The 23,737-nt window shown below is 29.2% G+C and overlaps 1 protein-coding gene across 2 annotated transcripts in view; it reads left to right on the top strand.

The window, feature by feature from the left end:
• Positions 1 to 23,737, top strand: part of LOC118186264 (TATA element modulatory factor-like) — a 98,297-nt gene that overhangs the window by 47,636 nt on the left and 26,924 nt on the right. For both annotated transcript variants that reach the window (XM_085815409.1, XM_085815407.1), the window contains exons 14-20: positions 1,275 to 1,329; positions 1,407 to 1,508; positions 1,737 to 1,929; positions 10,080 to 10,149; positions 17,113 to 17,205; positions 18,861 to 18,956; positions 23,155 to 23,304. In XM_085815409.1, coding sequence (XP_085671535.1) covers positions 1,275 to 1,329; positions 1,407 to 1,508; positions 1,737 to 1,929; positions 10,080 to 10,149; positions 17,113 to 17,205; positions 18,861 to 18,956; positions 23,155 to 23,304 — 759 coding nt within the window. The remainder of the gene's footprint in view (positions 1 to 1,274; positions 1,330 to 1,406; positions 1,509 to 1,736; positions 1,930 to 10,079; positions 10,150 to 17,112; positions 17,206 to 18,860; positions 18,957 to 23,154; positions 23,305 to 23,737) is intronic.

Genomic DNA, 23,737 nt, shown 5'->3' on the forward strand with positions numbered 1-23,737 from the left:
CCTTAAAAAATTTAAATACTTATCCTTAATGTACTTAACTTATTTTACTTGACTTCTCTTTAACTGACATTGTTTCTTTGTTCAGAAGTGATTTATCTATTCAATTATTGCTTAATTATTTATAATTGTAAAAGGTATAGGAATTATACAAAAAGCTGCAGAAAGGTGGATAACTTTAATGTTAAGGAGGATAATACAACTATTTGATGATCACTGAATTGAAAGCAGAGAGTATTATATTTTAAAATTATTTATGATTGTTGTGTTGATTTTTTTAAGTAAAATTAGATGTAATATTTTAGAACATTTATTAATTAAGCATCTATAAATAACTCACTCATATTCCATCACTGATTCTCTGCCTCACTCACTTTGATTCACTGATTACTGATTCTTACTTAAAATAAATTTTACATTCATAATCTATTTTTTAATATAAATTAACTACATTTGCTATGAAATATGAAAAAATGGGGAATGGAGGCGTGATTTAATAATGGTAATAATAATAATAACAAATGGTTAAAAAATGCCATCTTTATGACTAATTGTTCATCTTTATGGCTAGTTGTTGTTAATCAAAGATGATTTCATTCAGTTTCTCATTAATGTTTTTATGTTTTATCTGAAAAAAAAGTGTGGATAGAGCATCCAAAATATTAATTTCCAATTTGTCTCATATTTTTAATTCTCATTCATAAAAATGCTGCAGCAATTATTTTTTGAGAAGAAAGTTATTCCTTTTGGTGGAATCAAGAGAATAAAAAATATTTTCTTTTTATTTCATTTCTATTATTATATCTTTTTATTTTTTACTGAAATAATTATTGTTATGAAATCAGTTAATGATATTGTCTTAAAATTATTTTGATTACTAAAATGAATCAGAATTCTGCTTCTGTAATTTTGACGTGAGAATCAGAATATGGTGAGGACAATTAATGTGAGCAAAATGAGTTCAGGGCCTTAAATCCGCAAATGACTTCATTTTAGTTTCAGCCTATGATTATTAATCATAAAGCCAATGATTATTAATCTGTAAAAGTTCTTTAAAAACTCGTATGTATTTTAGTCGAAATGTAGGACATCCATAAAATTAATTATGATAGAGTTTGATTCTTTAGCTTTCCTGCTTGCAGTAAAGTAGATTTTATTTGCCTCTACACTCATGTTTCTCTGATTTAAGGAAGCAGCAAAATGTGCTGTACTTATTTAATATTAAATTTCTTGGGTTATACTTGCGTTTTGTATTTTTTATTGTTTTTTATGTTCAGAGATTGCAAGAGGCTGAAGAGCGAAATGAAGACTTAACAAAAAATGTATCATCAGGTAAGGTTATATATATACATATATTGTATGTGTTTCATTCAAAATCAATCTTTAACTTACTTTATTTCATTTTTCAGCAACAAGGCCTTTAGTTCGACAAATTGAGAATCTTCAAGCTACATATAATGCACATATAATTTCATGGGAGAAAACAGAAGCAAATCTCACTGATAGATTAAGTAGGATATCTTCATGCACAGTTCTTTATTTTGAATTTTAAATATGTGTAAAAGCTTATAAATTTGACAGTGTTATGAATGATCATAATTCATACTAGCTAGTCTATGTTAATAGTAATATTTTTAAATATTAAATGATACTTTATTCTCTGTATATACTACTAATTCATTTTATAGTGAAATATTTTGTTTTTAGTAACATATATTTGTATGTTCATATTTTTATAGGAAATGCTCAAAATCAGCTTGCAGTCTTGTCTGAAAAAGAGCATAGTCTTTCTGAAAAATATTTAGAATGCCAAACCAAGGTTACTGCTCTTGATGCTCAAAATAGTGCTTTGAGACAAGAAAAGTTGCAGTTGTCAACAGAATTTGAATCACTAAAATCCAAAATAGTAGTACTGGAAGAAAAACTGAACAAGTAATGTTTTATATTTCTTGCTGCATCATATCTGAAAGTGGTACAGTCAAAAGTTGTTAATTCGGACACCCATAATCCGGAATGATCTATAATCCGGACCTCAAAGCCACAAACTTTCTGCGTATGCGTCACGTTGACGCATGCGCATAGGCGTGTTGACGCATGCACATAGGCGTTTACGCATGTGCATAAGACCTTTACGGCCGCGAATATGCATGTGCGCATGCGCATAATATGTTTACGCATGCACGATTAATGTATAACGTGCATAAATTTTAAGCTAAGCTAAAATTAACTAACGCAGTTAATGTTGTAGATTGCGTTGTTCCTTAATCTTCGAATAATAAGCCGGATCCAGGCTTATTATTTTTTGCAGACTGTTAGAGCAATTTTATAAAAGTAAGCTTGAAGTTTCGATTATGTCAAATAGAATTTCCGATATATATTTACTAATATGTAAAGGATGTACAAAGCGAAAGTATGTTTCAAAGTCCATTAAACAAAAAAGTGGAATTGCTGCAAAAAATGGATAAAGGCATATCCTTTTTTTCTCTAACCATTTCGAAATCTGTTTATCAATTTCACGCTGCTCTGTGACAGGAGGGGGGGACGCTGCAGCGTGCATTGAATTGGAAGTTGATCTGTCAGCACTATCCTTATATTCAGGGCAGATGTTTTTATTTTATTTGGCTTATAATTCCAACTAAATGTACCATTACTAATGTAGTAATGGTACATTTAGTTGTAAATTCCATTACTAAATGTAGTATTTCATCTCGATGTACTATGTCTTTGATATGATTTAAATCCAATTCCTCGTCATTATAATTCGCTTCTGATAGTGAAGAAAGTGACACAAAGGTTATTGAAAACGAAAAAATTTCGATTGACAAATTAGTCGGTATTCTCGACACAACAATTATAGGACTTGAACAGCGGAACTTTGAAGAAGAAATTATGTCTGTTTATAGAATTAAAGAGAAAGTATTATCACATAAAACGAAGCAACTTGAACAACTTACATTAAAAGAAATGTTTAATAACGTAAACAAATAAATATTAAGTTTTTTTTTTTTTTTTTTGTAAATTTTGGTACCCTTTAGATCATAATTGTTCTTTATTTCATAAATTATGGTTTCCTATTTTTAAATTTATAATTTCTGCATGCCATCATACCAGATTTAAACTGATGATCTATAATCCAGAAAAATCGATAATCCAGAATCGCCGAAGTCCTGATGAGTCCGGATTAACGACTTTTGACTGTATATAATAATTTTATTCATTAAGTTCAAAAAATCAAAATTAAGTTTTTAATATCGTTAATTTGTTTAATTCATTAATTTCGAAAGCTGAAATACTCAATCATGTATTTAGCAAAATTATTTGTTGTTGTTTATGTTTAGCTATTAAAATAAACTATTCTTTTGAATTGTTTGAATAAAAAATATTTTTAAATAAAAATTAAGTTTTTCCACTATCACAAATGATGATTATAGAAACATAGGTATGTGAGTATCAAGTTATTATGATAAAAAATATTCAAAAGAACATGCTTAAAAATTGAATTTAAATTTCAAAGAGTTATTATGTGTTATTTACACATATAACTTGTTAAATATATCTTGCCTTCTGTTAAAAAGGAAATCTCTAATAACTGAATTGAAATTTCAGATGAATGTATTTGTAGTATTTCCTCGATGTCAATTGTTTTATAGATTTTATGATTACATGAAATAAATATCTGGTTGTAACGAAAGTTTGCCGCCAAAAATCGTTCTCTTAATAAAGTTAGAAGGAAAAAAATGAAAGCAGCACCTTTAGTGCAGGTAATAATCACCACCCAAATCTATGTTTTTTTTGCCATGTTTTAATAGTTTTTCAAAGCCTTCAGGCCAGAAAATTGGTGACCGCGAATCCAAAAACAGATTACCTTATTTGGACATTCTGTAGAGAATGGAAGACAGCACCAACAAAATGTAGCTGCAGGTGTGAAAAAAGGTAGGAATCTAAAGGAATGATATCAGGGCTATAGGGTGGGTGCGGAAAAGGTCCCATTCAAGTCCATACAGAATCCATCCGGTGAAAGTAGACACATATGGTTTGCATTATCTTGATGGAACATTGCCTTTTTCCCCGGAACTAAGTTAAAAGTTTTTTCTTGATAGCAGCATAAACATGGCCCAGCATCTTGCTATACACCTTACTATTAAGGGTGTAACAAAATTCTAGATCAAATTCGAATAATTCATAATCCAAAATAAGAAACATGGCCTGAAGGGTTTTACATAAATTTTAATTAAACTTAATATTTACATATATACAATGTAGGCTAAAATGCCTGAATCGAATGTTAAGGCTCAAAAAGCAAGAACTGAATAGTTCCATCAAAGAATCTAAATCGAATTATATTGTGTAGTAAGAATAAAATTTCAAGTCACGTGTTCAGAAGGGGAAGGGTTAAGGAAGCCAATAGATGGTTTTCTAACACCATCTCTTGGTGATATCAAAGAATAGTCCTTAACACACTCCCCACATGAACTCTGACAAGAGTTCTTCTAAGTTATACGTACAATCAAGTACATATATCACTATTCTATAAAAATACAAAAAATTATAATTAGTCAAGCACTTCAATTACAAAACGGGTTATACACAACAGGTATCAATTAATAAATGTTATAACTAATAAATGAACTAAACTTTTTAAAATATTTTCAACTTAACTAACAATATTCAATTTAATCATTAATAGGAGAAAAAAAAAGAAAAATGCACAACAAATCGTTAATTTTTTTTTTTTTTTTTTTTTTTTTTTTTTTTTTTTTTTTAGTTCGAGAGGATATAGATGTTGAACAGTACATTTAAAGTCCCATTACCAGTTTTTAATTCGAATGATCGGACTTTACCATCACGTCCAGGAATAGTTTTTCTGATTCTGCCAAGTTTCCATAATAGTGTGTTTTTATTATCTCCTTCAATGAAAACAACATCTCCTACCTTTAGTTCCGGTTGAAGTTGCGAATTATTCAAGAAATGGGCAGTTCTAAGATCTAATAAATATTCTTGCTTCTATTTGCATTGCAACAGTTTTAATAGCAATTCTTGGTAATACTTTCTTTTTAACAGCATTTCTCTTGTCGTTTCGCTACCGATATTTCTAGCAAAAGTCAAAGGTACTTCAAATCAGTTTGGCCAATGTTTAGGAAATGCATTGGAGTCAAGGGTTGTGGCTCGTCATTGTCGTTGTAAACATAACTTAGAGAATGAAGAACTGACCCCACTTTGACAAGTAGTGTAGACATTTCTTCAAAAGTCAACAATCTACGATTTTTCTTAAACATTCTTTAACAGATCTAACAAGTCTCTCATAAAACCCTCCCCACTATGGGACTCGCTCGATTATAAATTTCCAATGGATTCTTTCTTTGGGAATGAAATTCTTGAATTTGTCATCTTTTAAAACTTTTGAAAAATTCTTAAGTTCTTTCTTTGTCCTCTTAAAAGTTTTGGCATTGCCAGAGTAGATGATTACACAGTTTCCTCTTCTGCCCAAAAATCTACGAAATGCAAGTAAAAAGGATTTTGTTAACATATCTGATATAAGTTCTAAGTGTACAGCTCGGTTTACTGCACAAACGAGCAAAACAATATAGAATTTTCGAGTGTCTTTAGAATTCATTACGTAAACTGGTCCGGCGAAATCGATTCCACAGACTGGAAATGGAGGTGATTCTTGGATTTTATCCTTTGGTAAGGGGTCTGTCATCTGGTCTGCTGGTTTAGCTAAATATTTTTGGCAGATCATATAACCTTTTAATGCTTTTTTGACTAACTGGTGTCCTTTAGGAATCCAGAAACATGATTTGACTTTAGCTAAAGTTGCAGCAATTCCCCTATGCATTATCTTCTCATGTTCTTTGCATACAATTAGTATCGTCAGTCGGGAATTTTTAGGTAGGATTATTGGATATTTATTACCTAGTGAGAAGTCAGAAAGTTCCAATTTTCCTCTCAACCTCATGATTTCCTTTTCATCAATGTAAGGAAGAAAATTGTACAAAGGAGAATTTTTTCCAACCGAATTACCTTCTTTGAGGGATTTGTATTCTTTGGCAAAAAACTTCTTTTGCTCTGACCTTATCCAGAAATTTTCTGCTTTTTGTAACTCTTCAGCTGTGAGAGTTCCTAAAATGTCGCTAGTTTTTCTTAATTTTCTAATGAAATGTGTTGCTCAAGCATTGACTCTCAACACCTTCTCTAATTTGCTATATTTTGATATGTCGAAAAGATAATCTTTTCGATTAAATTTGTACTTTTTTCGATTGTACATTCAAGTTGATGTATATCACCGGATCCCTTTCGGTATTCCAGTTTGTTTTCATCTATTGTTTCTTTAATATCTAATCTTGGCCAAAGCTTGTGAGGGAGTTGAAGCCACTGGGGACCTTGCATCCAAATGGTCTCGTTAACTTGGAAATCTTCGTTCCTCGAGATACAAGATCTGTACGTTTATCGACACCTGGGCAATAATGCCAATCTTGAGGTGAGCTCTCAATTTTTGTATTTCTTAGACACGATTCTTGACAAAAAGTTTGAAGGCTTCAGGTTGTTTTTGGATCCAAAAATAAGTAATTGTTGAGTCTGTCCAAAAATAGCACGTAATTTTCAATTTCAATGCTTTCAGAATATTCCTGACTAACTTAACTGATAACAATGCCCCCATTAATTCTAACCTCAGTAAAGTAAGGGGTTTTAGTGGGGCTATCCTATTTTTTATAAATATTATAAATAATAAAATGTTGGGTGGTTATCATTAAAGTTCCACTTTGAAATGGTCACAAGGAGACATACTATCTTCAAGCAAGTCTCCCTCGCAGACGTATCACCTGACAGAATTTTTTCTGCAGAGGGAGATTTTGTGTTTAAGTTGCTCCGAGCTTAGCTACAAAGCCAGTCAGAGCAGTCAAAGCAAATGATGTAATTTGTATCCAATTGGAGACCTCCATTGATCTTACAACAAGAGTAATAATTTGCAAAGTTTTCAGTGCCTTTATTTTTTCAACAAGTTGTAATAATAATAGTAGTAGTAATTAACAGAAGGCTTAAAAGCAGACAGAAAGTATCATAACTTAAAAAAAGCCAATAAATATGCAAAATATGAAAAATAAATAATTATAAATTTAAAAATAAAGTAAGATTAATGAAGTGATAAAGAAAAGCAATTCATTGTGAAATATAATATACATATAATATGTGTGTATAACTCATGAGAAACAAAAGCATGAAAAGAAACTGAGAAAAGCTTAATTGAAAAATTCCTGCACTTAAGTTGCAAAAAAAAATTCCTTTTATACTAATTGCTTTTAATATATATGTATATACATTCATTACATAGAAGAAAATAAATCAATTACTTCATACATAGCATAAAATCTAACACACATTGCTGATAGTTAGATTCATAATAAGCTATCATTTTAAGTGTATGAAAGAAAAAAAATTATCCCATTATAAGTAATGTAAAAATCTAATGTTTATATAATTAATATGAAATTATTATGCAAATAATCGATATAAAATTTCATATATAATAATAAAATAGCATAAAGTTATTATCTCTACATATAATAAAAGAGTCTGTCTGTCTGTGTGTGTCTTTCATTTACGCTGCGCGTAAGCTAATAGACCCACGGCTGCGAAATTTGGTCCATAGGTGCATCTAAACAAGAGCCAGTGCACCTCGAAGCGATTTTTTTGAAATTGAAATTAAAATTTTTTGTTTTTTATATTTTGTTTTGTGACGAAATTGCGTCATTTTGAGACATAATGGTCTATAGGAAATCGAGATTTTACTCTATTCACTCCATTTTCACATCGTCATGAAACGTAGGCACTTAGCTATTTTACGAACTTAAAATAAATTTCGTGTTTCAATAAATCGATTCAATACGAATTTATTTAAAAAAGGGAGCTTAACACCTTTTCGACGGGATTTTTTCTTAAAAAGTTTATTTTTAAAAATGTACAGTTTATTTTTCTTTGATTTTTGGACACGTTAAACTTTTATCCTTGCGACTGCTTTTACAAAAAGAATTTTGAAAAAATGATAATATTTTGTATTTTTAAAAAAAATTTTATGATAGAAAAATAATAGATTTTTGATGAAATCGCATGGTTTTGAATAGTTTCATTCTTTTAGAAATATGGGTTTGGCAACAATTTTTCATCGTATTTCTTATGTCACTGTTTTTAAGAGATTGGCATATTTCTTTGTCATTTTTTTATATATATATAATACGTTTTTATTGATTTTTTTTATAAAGTTAGTCTGCAGAGTAAAATTCTGCGCGAATTTTATGTTTTTTGAGTTTCTTTCATGTTATTTTTTTCTTATTTCACTGTTTGTAAGATATTGAAAAGTTTTGCATGATTTTTTTCTTTTAACGGAAAGTTGATTAATTTTTTTATTAGGATAATTAATATTTGTATAAAGGGATATAGCTTATTTCATTGTAATTTTTTTCTCTTGAAAATATAAGATAAAATATCATTAATTATACTTCGCTTTTCAGAATTTTTTGTTTTTTTTGTATTGTTTTATGTTATTTATTGCTCATTTCACTGTTTTTAAGATACTGAGAAGTTTTGAGTGATTTTTTTAGGAAACGAAGTTTTTAACCTCCTTTATACCATTTGAGTTCTTAAGATTTTGCAAAGGGAAGTTGGTTAATTTATTTATTAGGATAATTAATATTTGTATTAAGGAATATTGCTTATTTCATTGTAATTTTGTTATACGTAATAACTTTTTTATGAAGTTGTTCTGCAGAGTAAAATTCTACACAGTTTTTAAATTTAACGTTTGGTGTTCCCTTCAGCCATTTTTCCGGTACATTTAAAAGCCAGACGAAGGCTGGCAGCGAAGCTGCTAGTACGTGATATGTAAAAATTGTAATAATTCGTGTATTATTAAACTGTCAATTACCAAATTTCAGAAACAATAAAATATTTATTTTCAGTAGGAAAAAACCAGAAAATAGCTTGGCTGAACTTGAAGTCACAATTTACTGGTTCACAGAAAATTTAAATACAATGGTAAATGTGCCCAGTGGAAATACAATCAAATGCAAATAGCAAACGATAGTAAACTTTTCTTTTTTGTCAGACTTCTCAGAACATAAGAATGTAGTAATAATCCCCAGGGATGAATATTCTAGTATATTTAATTAATGCTAACAAATGAGGTAAAAGAAGATACATCATTGTATAGCTTGTACCAAAGTGAAAAAAATATTCTGTTTATAAGGAAATCATTGGGAATTATGATCTGAAAGAAATACTGCATCATAAATTATGTTTTTTAAAATAATAGGAAAAACTCAATGATTCCCACCATATGTTCTGTAAGCTAAATGTTGAGAGTAACCGCCATTCCTTTTTGGACATGTCATTTCCATATGCAGTTTCATTGGCTATTGGCAAATATTTCTCTGGTGACAACATGTGCTGTCATGTGCAATCATCAGGACTTGTGGTACAGGCATTGTGCAGACATTTATCTGATGTTCCGGAGATATGTTTTCTTATGTAAAATGAATTGGCATAAGCGCCACAGACATGCAGAGATACTTATTTGGAGATTGTCTCCATGTAGATAGGCCTTTAGAATCCCTGCTTCTAAAATTCTAGGACATTTAGCCTCTTTACTTTTAATTTTTCAAGTCTAATAATTTGTTCTTTTCTGTGACAGTGTATTATTTAGTTCATGAATGTCAGATATTAATTATTGTATGAGAACAAATTTATCTCTGCAGTTTTAAGAAGTACTTTAAATAATAAATATCCATTCTTTAGATGTTTTGTTATCTATATAAATTCTTAAAAGATTGAAATGTCAAAATAATTGTTGTTTTGTGTATTTCTTTGTTTATTTGATGTAGGGACAAGTAGGATGTATAAAAGAGTGATTATTTCATAAAAACTAAAATATGTTTATAATTCAAATCTGATCCTTTCTAATAGTTTTTAAAATTATGTCAAATTTTGTTAGTTTGTTGTTTCAGCCTTTCTTTTCCTTTTAATTTATGTATGTGATAAATACAGTATTGGATAAAACTTTAAAAAATCAATTTTCTTTCTCTGGGCAGGAAAACATGCACAGTGGAAACAGCAAAGCAGAATTTAAATTTAGAATTATCAAAGCTAAAAAAAGAAAAGGTAATTTTATTTTCTATGTATAATGTATTGACCACATAATTCCTGTAACTTGTATTCATCTTATTTTATACACTTTTTATTCAGTTATTATTTTACATATTTGTAGTTTGTTGATAGTTATATGTGTTCAAAATGCAGTTTAAGTATATATTTTGTGATGTGCAAAGCTTCATTTATAAGTTTTGTTATGTTTAATTTTTCAGAAACACAGTAGTTTCAGATAAACCTGCTGTAACTTTTCAAGAGTTGAAACATAACTGCCTATTAGCTATGTTTAATTTATTAAAACTTCATTTAAAAAATCTCTTTTCTAAATTAATAAGATAATAAAAGGCATGAATTACAGCTTTGCAATTTTACTACACATGTAGAGAAAGTTCTAGGAAGTGCTATGCCACTCTTAGATAATTGTTCCTGCCGAAGATAGCTCGAACTTATTTAATGATACTTAACTTCAGTAAGTGGACTGTAATATTAACAATAACAATTTTATTTTAACAAAAACAACATTATTGAATACTAGCACACGCATGTGCTTATAGTTACCTATGTAAGTTAGCTAAAAAGCGAGCAACCATATGCTCTTACATCAAGTCAGAAATCATTCATACTAATAAAGCAAAAACGAAATAACTTTAGGGTTACACTAAAGCCAAACTCTGCTTGGCGTAAAACCATGCTGCCAAGCAATACTCTTTCAGACACCGAACAATAATCAATGAAAAAAAATTGTTTGGTTGAAATTAAGTAGAGTGTGGTCAAAGAGTGGTGTAGAAAGAAGTTAATGATATGTGAATCATATAGAAATTTTTACATCCTTTGTAAGTAGTATCTTACGTTTCATAAAATAAGATAAAAGATAATGTTGAGTATATCTCATTTTTTTATCAACAACAAAAACTACCAATGCTGATTGAGTTTTTAAAATTGTGTATGGGGCAATAAGAAGTGAAGGGGAAAGCCTTTTAATGCCTTAGAGTCTTTCTACTGTACTATATAGATATAAATTAAAAGTTTGTCAAGTAACTATGCTGGATGAAGAGGTAAACATAAACCTTTATTTCAGTTTAAGGGGATAATGGTTTAAATAGAGAAACGTCTGAAAGAAAACAAATAAAAATATTGCTGAAATTCTTTTTAACATTAAATATTGCAAATTGCATGTATAGCAAAAGCTATATTCGCTGAATAAAAAATTCATAAGCATGCCAATGCAAAATAAAGAGACCCATATTAGCCAGCTATTTATATCTTTATCAAAGGAAGAAAGTAGTATTGAATGATATAAAAGTATCAATTTAGAGAGTTAAAAATGTGTGTTCTGGAAGTTTTGCAAATATTATCATGTAGGCAAGAATACATGAAAAGCCGGCTTGGTGATCAAAATCTGTTGCCAAGAATGAATAAACATCAACAGCCTCAGGTTATGTTTAAGTTATTTTCACAATTTATAAGAATTACATGTAAAATAGTAAGGGAATTAATTAAGTGCAAATAAAATAGTGGTCACAAATTAGGCTCGCTCAAAACAAACAATGAATATCTATAAAATTGCTGTAAAAACACAGTAAAATAAATGAATAACTAAATAAAAGAAGACTCATTAATCCAAAGAATTTAAAACAAATTTTTATTTGAATGACAGTACTATACATGTTTTTCAATTAACTCTGAGTTATTGATTCATGTCATTGCTTTACATATTCATGTCTACTTTTGTAGATCTAATTTGTGTGAAAAACCATAATTCAAAAAAAGGCCTTCCCTAATCACATATGTTTACTTAATAATAGGACAGAATTTAACATGGGGGTGGGAAAATTCTGATATCTAATGATTATTAAAATGAGAATTATCATGTGCTTCTAATACAGTCAAAAGTCGTTAATCTGGACTCGTTGGGACTTCGGCAATTCCGGATTATAGATCATCAGTTTAAATCTGGTAAGATGGGATGCAGAAATTATAAAGTTAAAAATATGAAACCATAATTTATGAAATAAAGAACAATTATGATCTAAAGGGTATCAAAATTTACAAAAAAAAAAGGCTTAATATTTATTTGTTTACTTTATTAAACATTTCTTTCAATGTAAGTTGTTTAAGTTACTTCGTTTTTTATGTGATAATACTTTCTCTTTAATTCTATAAACAGACATAATTTCTTGTTCAGTTACAAAGTTCCGCTCTTTAAGTGCTATAGTTGCTGTGTCGAGAATACTGACTAATTTGTCAATCGAAATTTTTTCGTTTTCAATAACTTCTGTGTCACTTTCTTCAATATCGGAAGCGAATTATAATGACAAGGAATTTGATTTAAATCATATCAAAGATGGAATACATTGAGATGAAATACTACATTTAGTAAGAAATTATAAGCCAAATAAAATAAAAACATCTGCCCTGATGATAAGAATAGTGTTGACAGCTTGACTTCCAATTCATTGTGTGCCGCTGTGTCCTTCCCCCCCCCCCCGACGCATGCGCAGAAAGTTTGTAGCTTTGAGGTCCAGATTATAGATCTTTCCGGATTATGGGTGTCCGAATTAACGACTTTTGACTGTATATGAATAAAATAAAGAGAAATAAATAATTAGTTCTGGACTTTTCCCCCTTTTAAAGTCAATAAAGTATTAACATTTTAAATAAAGTATTAAACATAAGCATTTTTATATAGCAATTAAATTTAAAATTTATAAAAATTATCATGTCCACAGTTAAATAATATGTAAAGTTTACTGGAAAGTTCTGTCCAAAAATGTATTTCAAGTTTCAGCACACATGCTGATATTCATTTGAGACTTGTATGGCTGTCCCTCTTTATCACTGCATTTATAGACATCTACTCTTCTAAATTAACTGAAAAAAAAATGTCTGATATCATTATTTATTAAGTGAGACATGATCGTATAAACATGCTTGCCAATAAGTTCATTTACAACATTGTGTTTTGTATGAATTCAACAAAGAAGAAATGCTACAGAAGCATGTCAAAATTTAATGACACTTTTTGGTGCAGATGCAATTTTGGATAGAATGTGCAGGAAAGGATTTGAAAAATTTGGAGATGATTTCAACCTTAATGATATGCCAATGCCCTGGGCAACCTTTGATCAGCAACAATATTGTCAAGACAAGATGGTAAAACAAACAAGATCCATTTTTGACAACATTGGAGAATGCAGAAAAGCTTAGTTCAGCTCAACAAACCATTTCGCACCATATTTGGAAACTAAGATTGGTCTATGAATATTCCGGATGGGTTCCTTATGAGTTAAGTGAGAAAAATTTGCATGATTGAGTCATCATATGCACATCTTGGCTTGTTCAGGCCGAAAAACAAGCCTGTTTTAGACTGGATAGTAACTATGATAAGAAGTGGATTACCTATGAAATCTCATCAGGAAAAGAGCATATTGTATGCCCAACCACCTCTAAACTGAGTTTGATCCTGAATAAGAGAATGCTGTGTATAGGGTGGGACATCCAAGGACCAATACACTGGGGTTTTGAAAACTTAAGAAATTTCAATATGAAGAGATACTGTCAGCAAATGGATGATTTAAACAAAACAGCCAAATAAAAGAGTCTGCCAATGTTCAGCAGAAAGCATATCATTCTGCATCATGAAAATGCTAGACCACATGCTGCTTTGGTCACTTATCAGAAGATCGTGGAGCTAGGCTGGAAATTCTGCTGCATCCACCATACTTTCCAGACTTAGCATCCTCCAGTTATCAGTCAAATTTCTCATTGCAAAATTTTTGAAGGGTGAAAAATTGAAAACTGAAGCAGATGTCAGCCAAACACTACTTGAGTTCTTCGCCTCTAAGGGTAAGACATTTCAAAAATGGTATCTACAAATCACCATCATGATGGCCATAAGTAACAAGAAGAGGTCATACGGAAATTAATTTATTCAATAAATATTAATTAAAGGTGTGAAAATGTATTATTTTCTTTCATTCCAACTAAGTTTAAATAAGTATGAATTAAAGTTATTTACAAATACATTTAGATACATAGATGATATTATAACTTTCAATAATAATTCTGCTTTTGAGCAATGCAAAATTTACCCAAATAGTTTAAAATTTAATAAAACTAATACGAATCAAGATACTATTGAATACCTAGACCTGCTCATAATTAAACACAGCAAAATTAAATTATATGATAAAAGGAGGAATTTCCAGTTTAATACTATTAAACTAATTAATTGGAACTCTAATATCTCTAGAACAGTAATAGGAAACATATTTTATAGCCAAATAATCAGAATAAAAATATGTACTGAAATAGAAGATTTAAAGGAAGAAATAATAAAGCTAATTAATGTTCAAGTTAATCACCAAATCCCAACACAATTTATTAATTTATATATTAGAAAGGCATTAACTTTTCTTTATAATTTTTTGACTCTTTATGGTATGATAACATTACCTTAAACCTTAACTGGAGGGTAATGGAGGATTTTGAAAAGTTAAGGGATTATCTTGTAAATAATGTAAAAATTAATTTGTAAATATGTATATGTAATCAATACCAGATACTTTCCTTTTACTAACTCTTTTCAAAAGTCTCAATTATAGCCCGAATTAAGTGAAGATTTTTATCTTTTTCTAGTTTTCCTTACTTTTTAGCCAGTATTTAGTAAAGTTTTAATTAAACCACTTGAAATGCAATTTTAATAAATTTAGAATATTACAATAAATTCTTTCTTTAAATAGCATTTAAAAAAGTTTTATAAAAAAATTTTCAAAATCTGAATTAAAATTAAATTTTACTTCAAAATTTTATCAGTACTTTTTTTCAAAAACTTTTCAATTTTTACATCCTTTAAATCTTACATTTCATAATATTTTGCTACATTTTTTCGCATAACATTTCAGTTTACATTTTACGATTTTTTTACACAATTTTACAACAGAACACACATTTTACATTACATAAAAGTTTACAGAATAGGCTTTTTAAATTGATCACAGATAGCAACTTTACACTCAACCTTACGTTAACACCCTCTATTTAAAGTTTGCAGAACACACTTACATCACTTAGTTTGGCAATACTTCTCACCCCCCAAAACAAACTAGTTGGTAAGTTAAATTAAAACTTACTATTTACTTTTTTAGTATTATTTAGGTATAATTTATGTATTGTTTTTGATAGATAATATGTAATTTATATTCATAATTTGTGTAGAGAAAGTTTTTGTGGGCAAGAGTTCCTAGATTACATTTGTTTTCTACTCTTATTTTTTATAATTTAATTTTTTTAATTTTAATACTTGTCTTTTAATTGCTAATTTCTCAAAATTCCATCTGTTTAAATTTCTTTTTGGTAATTCACTTAATTCGGGCTATAATTGAGACATTTGGTATTACTTTTGGTTTTTACTTTTACCCTTGCCTACATGAATGACAAAACACGAATAGAATGATTGAAAAGTTAGGTTTGGAGGTAACTTTCCCTTGATAAGTCTGTCTCCTGCCTGCTCAATAATAATTCACATCTGCATTTTTCTAAAAAAAAATTTTAGGATTAAATAATTTTTGGAATTTTAATTTTATATTTATACATGGATTTTGATACTTGCACTTGATTTACATATGCTCTTAGAATTTAAATGATATTGTAGATTAGTTCGCAACAATAATAAATCATTCATTTGTTTGCATTAAATTTCATTTAAATTAACTTTAAATTTGCTTTTTATGAATAGAGAATGTTTGTTAAATTCAAATATATATATATTAATTGGTGGTCAAAAGAAGGTATTTTTATGATATAGGTGAAGGAGTTGAAGGGTACTATTCAGTTTTGTGGGCCATAAAAAATTGCCAAACTATTGTTGATGCCAGTGCTGCCAAAAATAATTGCGGCAACCCTAATGGAAGAAAGGAAGTATAATAGTAAATAATTAAGATTGATGTTTTAATTTAGATGAAAGGTTAATTTCATATAATACTTTTTCATTATTATAATTTATATAAAAAAGGCTGAGCGTGAGACTGAATGGAAGCATAAGAGTAAATAACTATTTCAGATCGTTATTGTAATTTATATAAAAATTGCTAAACATAACTGAATGGATGCCTGCATCGCTATTTCGCTACCGAGTTATCACTAAAGCATACTTTCATCTCCTTGGTTGTTCGAACATAATGTTCTATAATGAATGATGCTTTTCTTTGAAAAAATTCTCGGTAAAGTGCAGAATCACCCACTTATTTATTTGCCACTTTTTACAGGGGTAAAAACAATTAGATTTTTGTAAATTTTCTTTTACTTTTTAAGTGAAAATAGGTCGATGTGTACATGGATACCAAGTGTGGGCAATTCTTAAAAATGCGTCAAGCAGTAGGTAAATTTACAAAGTAATGTAAATTTACAAAAATCTAATTGTTTTTACCCCTGTAAAAAGTGGCAAATAAATAAGTGGGTGATTCTGCACTTAACCCAAAATTCTATTGCACACTTTTCGTCATGGGCAATTCCCAAATTGTTAAATCCATAGGATATCAAAAAAGAATTTAAAATCAAAAAAGGATTTAAAAATTAAACTAGTATTTCAATAGCATCTTAAGAAATATAGAACTATATAAACTTACGCAATCTGAAATCAGCACATACACTAGATTTGGCGCGCTGTTAAATGGGCGCATTTACTAGATTTGTCACTTTTGCGCATACATTTTCGCTGCAGTTTTTTTACGATCCTCAAAACGGAATAGTACCGAATGAAGCCATGTTAGATAAAAAGAAACTATCGATGTAAAGATGACTTTTTATTCATTAATTCATTGTGAATACTTTATGCTTAATCTGTATAATTTATGCAAATTAGCATTAATTTTTATTTAGATTCTGAACATAGAATGACAACCTTATTGGCATTATTATAACAGATTTTTTTATTTTCCTAGTATGTAGATTGTTATTATGTATTCTGTTTAATAGGAAAATTTACACAATACAATGGCAAATTGTTTAGAGCAACTAGATACTGAAAAAAGAAAAGTTCAGAAATTAGAAGAAGAGTTGAAATTGAGGGTATGTGTCTAAAAACGAAAATTTTTTTAACTTTTTTTAAATAGCTTTGATTTCAAAAGTTTATAAAATTATATATAATTGAAGGGCTTCTGTCAGTGTCTAAGTAATTTAATAAGACATTTTGATTATGACTTACTGTTGTAATCAGAAAATATTGGAAATGATTCATATAAGATACATACATGCAAGAACTCGTTTGCTGTGTCCTCCCCCCCCCAGAAATTATTATGACCTTCATTGATTTCCTTATTTGCAAATAATTATTTTTAATGAATAAAAAATTTTTGCTTTGGTATTTTTACAAAATGCTGAAAGTAATCAAGGAAAGAGTATGCATTAAATTTTGTTTTCACAGTGAAATTTCTGCTGCTAAAACATTTGAAATGTTGCAAAAGCATTTGAGGGTAACCCCTAACACATTAGCAAATAAAGAAAATTGTTTAGTGTTGTAAAATGCAGTACCGATTGTAGACTATTATCCACCCACATGCAAATTAAAACTGGCCACCCTTTTTTACAAAAGTATGATATATTTGATAATCATTTCGCCGCCCTGAAATTGGCTGCTCACGTGTTGTGCAACATCTTGCCTCCCACCAGGATCAGCCCTGGTAAGATGTTTAAAACAGGCAAAGAATATGTTAAAGAGGACTTTGCTCTAGTAGACCTTGCACTTCATTTAATGAGCACCACATTGATCAAGTCAGAGATTTGGAATTTAAAAACTATCATTAAGTATTGAAGGATGTTCATTAATATTTTCCCATATTGATTCTGCAAGCAATGTTGAAATGTCATTTGTAATGTATCACTTGTTTGGGGGAAAATATTAATGTTAAAGGGAAAAGAGTGTGTTCAAGTGACCCAGGAGATGCTTTCTAAGGAGTCCTCCTAAAATTGCATTATTAACAGTGGTAGAACATGTTTTTGCTGTAAGAACAGCATAAGTATCAAATGAATGGTATTGAAAAGATGAAGTAAGACCAAAAAATTGCATAAAAAACAATCAAAAATCAAAAAATTGTGTTTTGTTTTCTTTGGTTATCATAGTGTTGTGCATCATGAATTTTGAATAATTGTCCAAACTGTTATCAAAAAGTGTTGTTGCAGCATTTGCATGAAGTAATTCATAGAAAACAACTTGGAGTGTTGAGATGAGTAATAGATTTTGCGTTAGATTAATGCGCCATTTACAATGTCTTGTGGCTAAATTTTGGGCAAAAGTTCAAAAATTCTGGTTCTCATGCTTTATGTTCACCTGATATGATAACTGTTTCTTTTTCCTATTTTCTTGTTTAAAATTGCCCCTTTCTATTCACCATTTTGAATCTTTTGACGTAATAAAAATATTCTCTGCAAATCTTGAAGAGGTTTTATGAAAAAACATGCTTTGAGCATTTGAAAAAAAAAAAAAAAAAAATGTTGTCATAAGTACAATGTAGCACGTGTTAGTTTTTTCTATTCTCGTGATAAAATTGTCCCTTCGTGTCACTATTTTATGTTTTGAGGAAATGTTAGCAAAAGTGCAATGCAGCCAAAAGAAAAGACTTTCTATAAACTTTTACCTGCAAATTGAAAGATTGTGTTTTATAGAATTATTCCCAATGTTTCTTATCACAATATCAGCATATTAAATTAAAGAAATTTTTTGTTAGGATGTGAGAGCAGCAATCATGTCAGGCAGCTCACCATGTCCTTCACCAACTGGTTCTGTTAGAAGCTCTGTGAGTAGTATTCACAACTGGTCACAGGTAAAGTTTTGATTATATTTCAATAATTTAATGAAACAAAGAAAAAGTTTAAAGCACTGTAGATTCTATGTATAAAAAGTTAATATGTATGATTTTAGCTTATAAAAGAGATATCTATAATATAGATAAAAATATCATAAATGCATTATTTCATTGTAAACAATGACAAAAAAAGAACTATGTTGCTTTTCTTATGTCGTTTCTGTTATTAAATAATGCAGAATCCATGTACAGTACAAAGTCCGTAATGAATGCTGCATTTTTCTGCTTACCATAATTCTCATTATTAACTGTTTTTAATGTAGAAATAGGTATTTTTATAAAAGTGAAAACAAATTTTCTTTTTATGGTGTATAAATATTTAATAAAGCATCTAAACTTTCAAAAAAAATATTATTTATTACTTCAGAAACAGAATGAGTATTAAAAATAGCAAAAAGATAGAACTTTAATATCACACATTTTTTATCATAATAATAGCACTTTATTTTCTTTGAAAATAGTTGTCCAGGTATTAAGAACTTTCTCAGATTTTTATGTTTGACAGAAATTAAAAATGTCTGAAAACATTTTTTCTTATCATAAAATAAAGTTCATTACTAAGATTTGCAAAAAGTGCAAGCTGTAAATTGTTTTTCTCAAATATCTCTGCTGTCATCAGCACTTTCGATAGAAGCTGAAGTGGTGTGGTGGTGTATTTAATTATGGCAAAGCACACCTTAGAAGCTGAAGATTAAGCTGATAAGTATTGTGGGCAGTCCATTTGTGAAGGTGTAGCATTCTTGAATGAAACAAATTAGTTTTACTGAAGTTCCTTTTTCATTATCAAAATGCTTGATTACTCTCTCAATGTCTGATTCAAGGAAATGTTTTTAGAAACCTAAGAATGATAATTAAATTCATAATCTACTTCCGCTATAGATTCATAAGAAAGTCTTACGAATAGTTCCAATGTAAAATGAAAATGCAGTTTTCCTACAAGGCATTAGATTTTCATTCAGAATTAAATTACAGAACTGAAAAATGCTATCTTTCTGAATTCTAGTATATATACTTATTCCTGATCCTCTGAAAAGATTTATGAAGTCATGTTTTATCTATTACTAACTAAAATATAATACTTTTATTAATATGCCAGCATATTTCATTACAAATTTACTTAAATGCTTTTGTGTTAATGTGCTGTTTGTTAACTAATATCAGTCTAATTCAGAAGTCAAACAACAAAAATCAGCGTTATATTCACAAAATTTTCACAGATTTTAGGCTTTTAGGGCTTTTAGGGATATTATGTTTTAGTTCTGGTTTCACCAACAGATGGCGCCACTTGCTTATTCTTGTCCAGGCTTTCTTATCTTATCTAATCATTATTTCCTATCTTGTTCATTTGTGGTTTTGCAGCTGAGGATGGTGGTTTGGTAAAACCATCGAAACTAGTCCTGTGAAAATTTTTAAATATAACGCTGATTTTTGTTGTTTGACTTCTGAATTAGTATTTATTCGGCGTGTTATTGTGTCTTAATTAATATCAGTCTAATTAATTTCAAGTTTTATTATTTTCAAAATAACATTATTAGAAGTTTAACCCTCTGACTGCTCAATTTGTAGACCAAAATCGCTTCAAAAAAAATTTTTTTTCATGCTTTAAATCTCTCTCTATATATATATTGGAGAAATGAAAAGTGCATTTTTCCTTTCTAGAAAATATTCTTTGTATATATAGATTTTTATCATGAAAAACTAAGTTGCCAGAAAAACCAATTTCAAATGTTATCACCCCCCAAAATTTTTTTTAAATTAATTTCAGTCAATTTCTATTTATTGCATGATGTAAAATAGTAAAATATATAAAATTTAAGAAAATATAAAGCACTGAGGAAAAAATACCTTAGAAATGCAGTTTAGTATGATAGAGTTCAAAACAGGGTTCAAGGCAATGTCCAACTTCACAGTCTTCACACCAGATTCAATAAATCTAATTATTAATCTAATCAATAAATCTAATTAATAATTCAACAATTTAATTAAATAATCAAAATAATCGCTGAATGTTTTCCAGCAGCCATTTCTCTAAGAAAAAGGCGCAAAAAGTGGAGTTTGAGCGGTGATACCACGTGCCTTCAAATGCCGCAATTTAGTGGACAACTAACTACATCTGTTGGCCAAAATGTAAACTAAACGTATAATGCTGTATATAATTTATTTCAGTGGTTAAATGGGGCAAAAACGGAATGTGCTCCTAAATAAAGAAAGAAAAACGCATGCCTGCGGAAATCGCGGGATTAGCAGATTTTGCTACATTTGAGTTGCCTGTGGAAATCGTGGGATGAGCAGCCAGAGGGTTAATTAGTATCAAATATGAAATAAAGCTTAACTGTTGGATTATCAAAAAATACATAATTTTTTAAAACATATTAGTTAGGGTTTTCTTTTTCAGTTAAAAATTATATAGAGTAAAAAATTACATATTTAGTTTTTTTTTTAAAGGTATGTATCTAATGTTTTGATGGATTGTAATTCTGCCAATGAATGGCACATAACCACTTCTTGCATATAAAATGGAAACAAGTGCATTTTTTAAGCATTTTACTAATTTCCTCTGTGGGTAGGTACACAACAGATATAAACCATTCTTCAGTAGATTATTGGTAATCACCAAATAAAATATTTGTTAGTCCTTTTTAAATATACATACAAAATACAAATCTCGCACCTCAATCACGGGCACACAGTACCATGAGAAAGGTTTGTTATGCCTACTAGTTTTGCAGCTGGTGACATCACTTGCAGCAGAAGAGGGACCTTGTTCTTTCAGTGGTGATGGTACAGTAGCTGCTGCTTATTAAACTCATTGGTAAATAAAAATAGTCATTTATTACAGGAATCAAAACAAATGTATTAGAATAAGTAGAATAATTGCTTTTTATTAAATTCATCTTTTGCACTTATAAAACTGAGGTTGCCAATAGATTGATTCATGAATGACCTATTTATACCAATACCACCTTCCAGAATATCCTGTTTCTATCAACACTGTTTTTAGTTTATCCAAGTAAAGAAAATTACACCCTAGAAGTTCTCAAAAACCTCTTTAGCTTTCTTAAATGCTTAACTTAAATGCTTATTAAAGTTAAGAAGAAAGTTATCTTAAATGCTTATTAATTGATTTTGAATAAAAAGGGAGAAGAGAAAGCATTGGTCATACCTGTAGCCTGTTATCATGAAGTGGGAGCTCACATCACTTGAGAGAGAAAATGCAGTCTTTCTGCTGATGTGGAACAAGAATGTAAAATTACTGGAGGAAGTATTTCTTAATTTGCTATGTGCATAATTTTAACGTATTGAAAATGTCTTTTAAGACTGAAAGAGAAGGATAAATTTTAAAAAAGTGATGATGCTCTCATTAAGTGCAGCCAAAGAGAAACTGCATTTGAGCTCCCTAAAATTTCCCTAAATTGCACTGTGCAATTTACTTAAGCAAAGGACTAAATGTGATGAAGAACATAAATGGCAGATGTGTCAAGGAAGTATAAAAGGGGATGTAAAATCAAAAGATATTGAAATTGCTATTTCACAGTTCTTTCAGTCTGCACAACTAAAAAATAAATGTCTGTATATCTAAAACTCTTTTGAACACAAAAGGCTGTGGATTTTTAAAATGTTGGAAGAGAGTATTGTTCTAACTGATGGATGACTTTTACAACATGGGAAGAGAGAAATAGCATCAAGCAAAATGTAGATCACAGTTCCCTGATAACTAGAGAAAAGATGTTTTTTTTCTAAGTGGCTAATGGAAAATAAGCTACATCAGATTCATTACACAGACAAATGTGTATTTTTCAAAGCATATCTAAAACACAGATATTTTTTTTTAATGAAACAGTGTTTGTTTTTTAGGAAACTGAATAAATGAGTTATTGTTTTGCTAACATGAATATAAATGCAATAATTATGAAAACATCACTGGTTACAGATAGGAGGAAAAAAAAAAGTATTTGAAAAAGTCAAAAATTTGCTTGTTCTTATCGTACCAACTAGTAATTTTACATATTTTCATTTAAAATGGAATAATGAAGTGAGAAATTAAAAAAACAGCTTAGTTTGAATAATTTTGCTCCCTGCCTGTCTTATATTACTCTGAAAAATGTAGAGTAGTGTATTGAATTTATATTAATCTTATTTCATTAAATGTGAATAGGATGAAGTCCATGATCAAGGAATGCACACTCCTGTGAATATGTACAGATTGTCTGTGTATGAATCATTACGATTAGGAAGTGGCTCTTCTTTGCTTGAAAATCTCCAATCACAGCTAAAACAGAGAGAAGGTGAAAACTTTCAACTACAGGTAAATATAATATATGATTTTCTTAATTAATTTAGATTATTTATCAGTTAATTTTTATAGGCAAAGATTTTATAATATTCATTGTCTATGAAAATTAACTGAAAACAGTAAAACTCTCTATCTGAAAACAGTAAAACACCATTTGTATGTCTTTCAAGAGACCATTAAAAAATTCACATAAATGAGAAACATGTGTAATCAAGATTTTAGTTTAAGAATGTAACTTTCAGGTTTTAGCTGAAGAGTTTTAATGTTACTGCTGCTATATAAATTTAATTTTATTATCCTGATTTTAGTTAAAATACTATTTGTATTTTAAAAAGAAGTTTATTTGATTGTTTAAAATTGTACAAATTCGAATTATATAAAATTTAACCTATTCAAGACGGGGGGAAAAGAGAAAGAAGTGTTCTCCAAGTTCCATGCTTTATAA

The sequence above is a fragment of the Stegodyphus dumicola genome, chromosome 4 (genome assembly GCF_044657685.1).
Source record: "Stegodyphus dumicola isolate Sdum_Otavi_A_Nest chromosome 4, ASM4465768v1".
NCBI lineage: Eukaryota > Metazoa > Arthropoda > Arachnida > Araneae > Eresidae > Stegodyphus > Stegodyphus dumicola.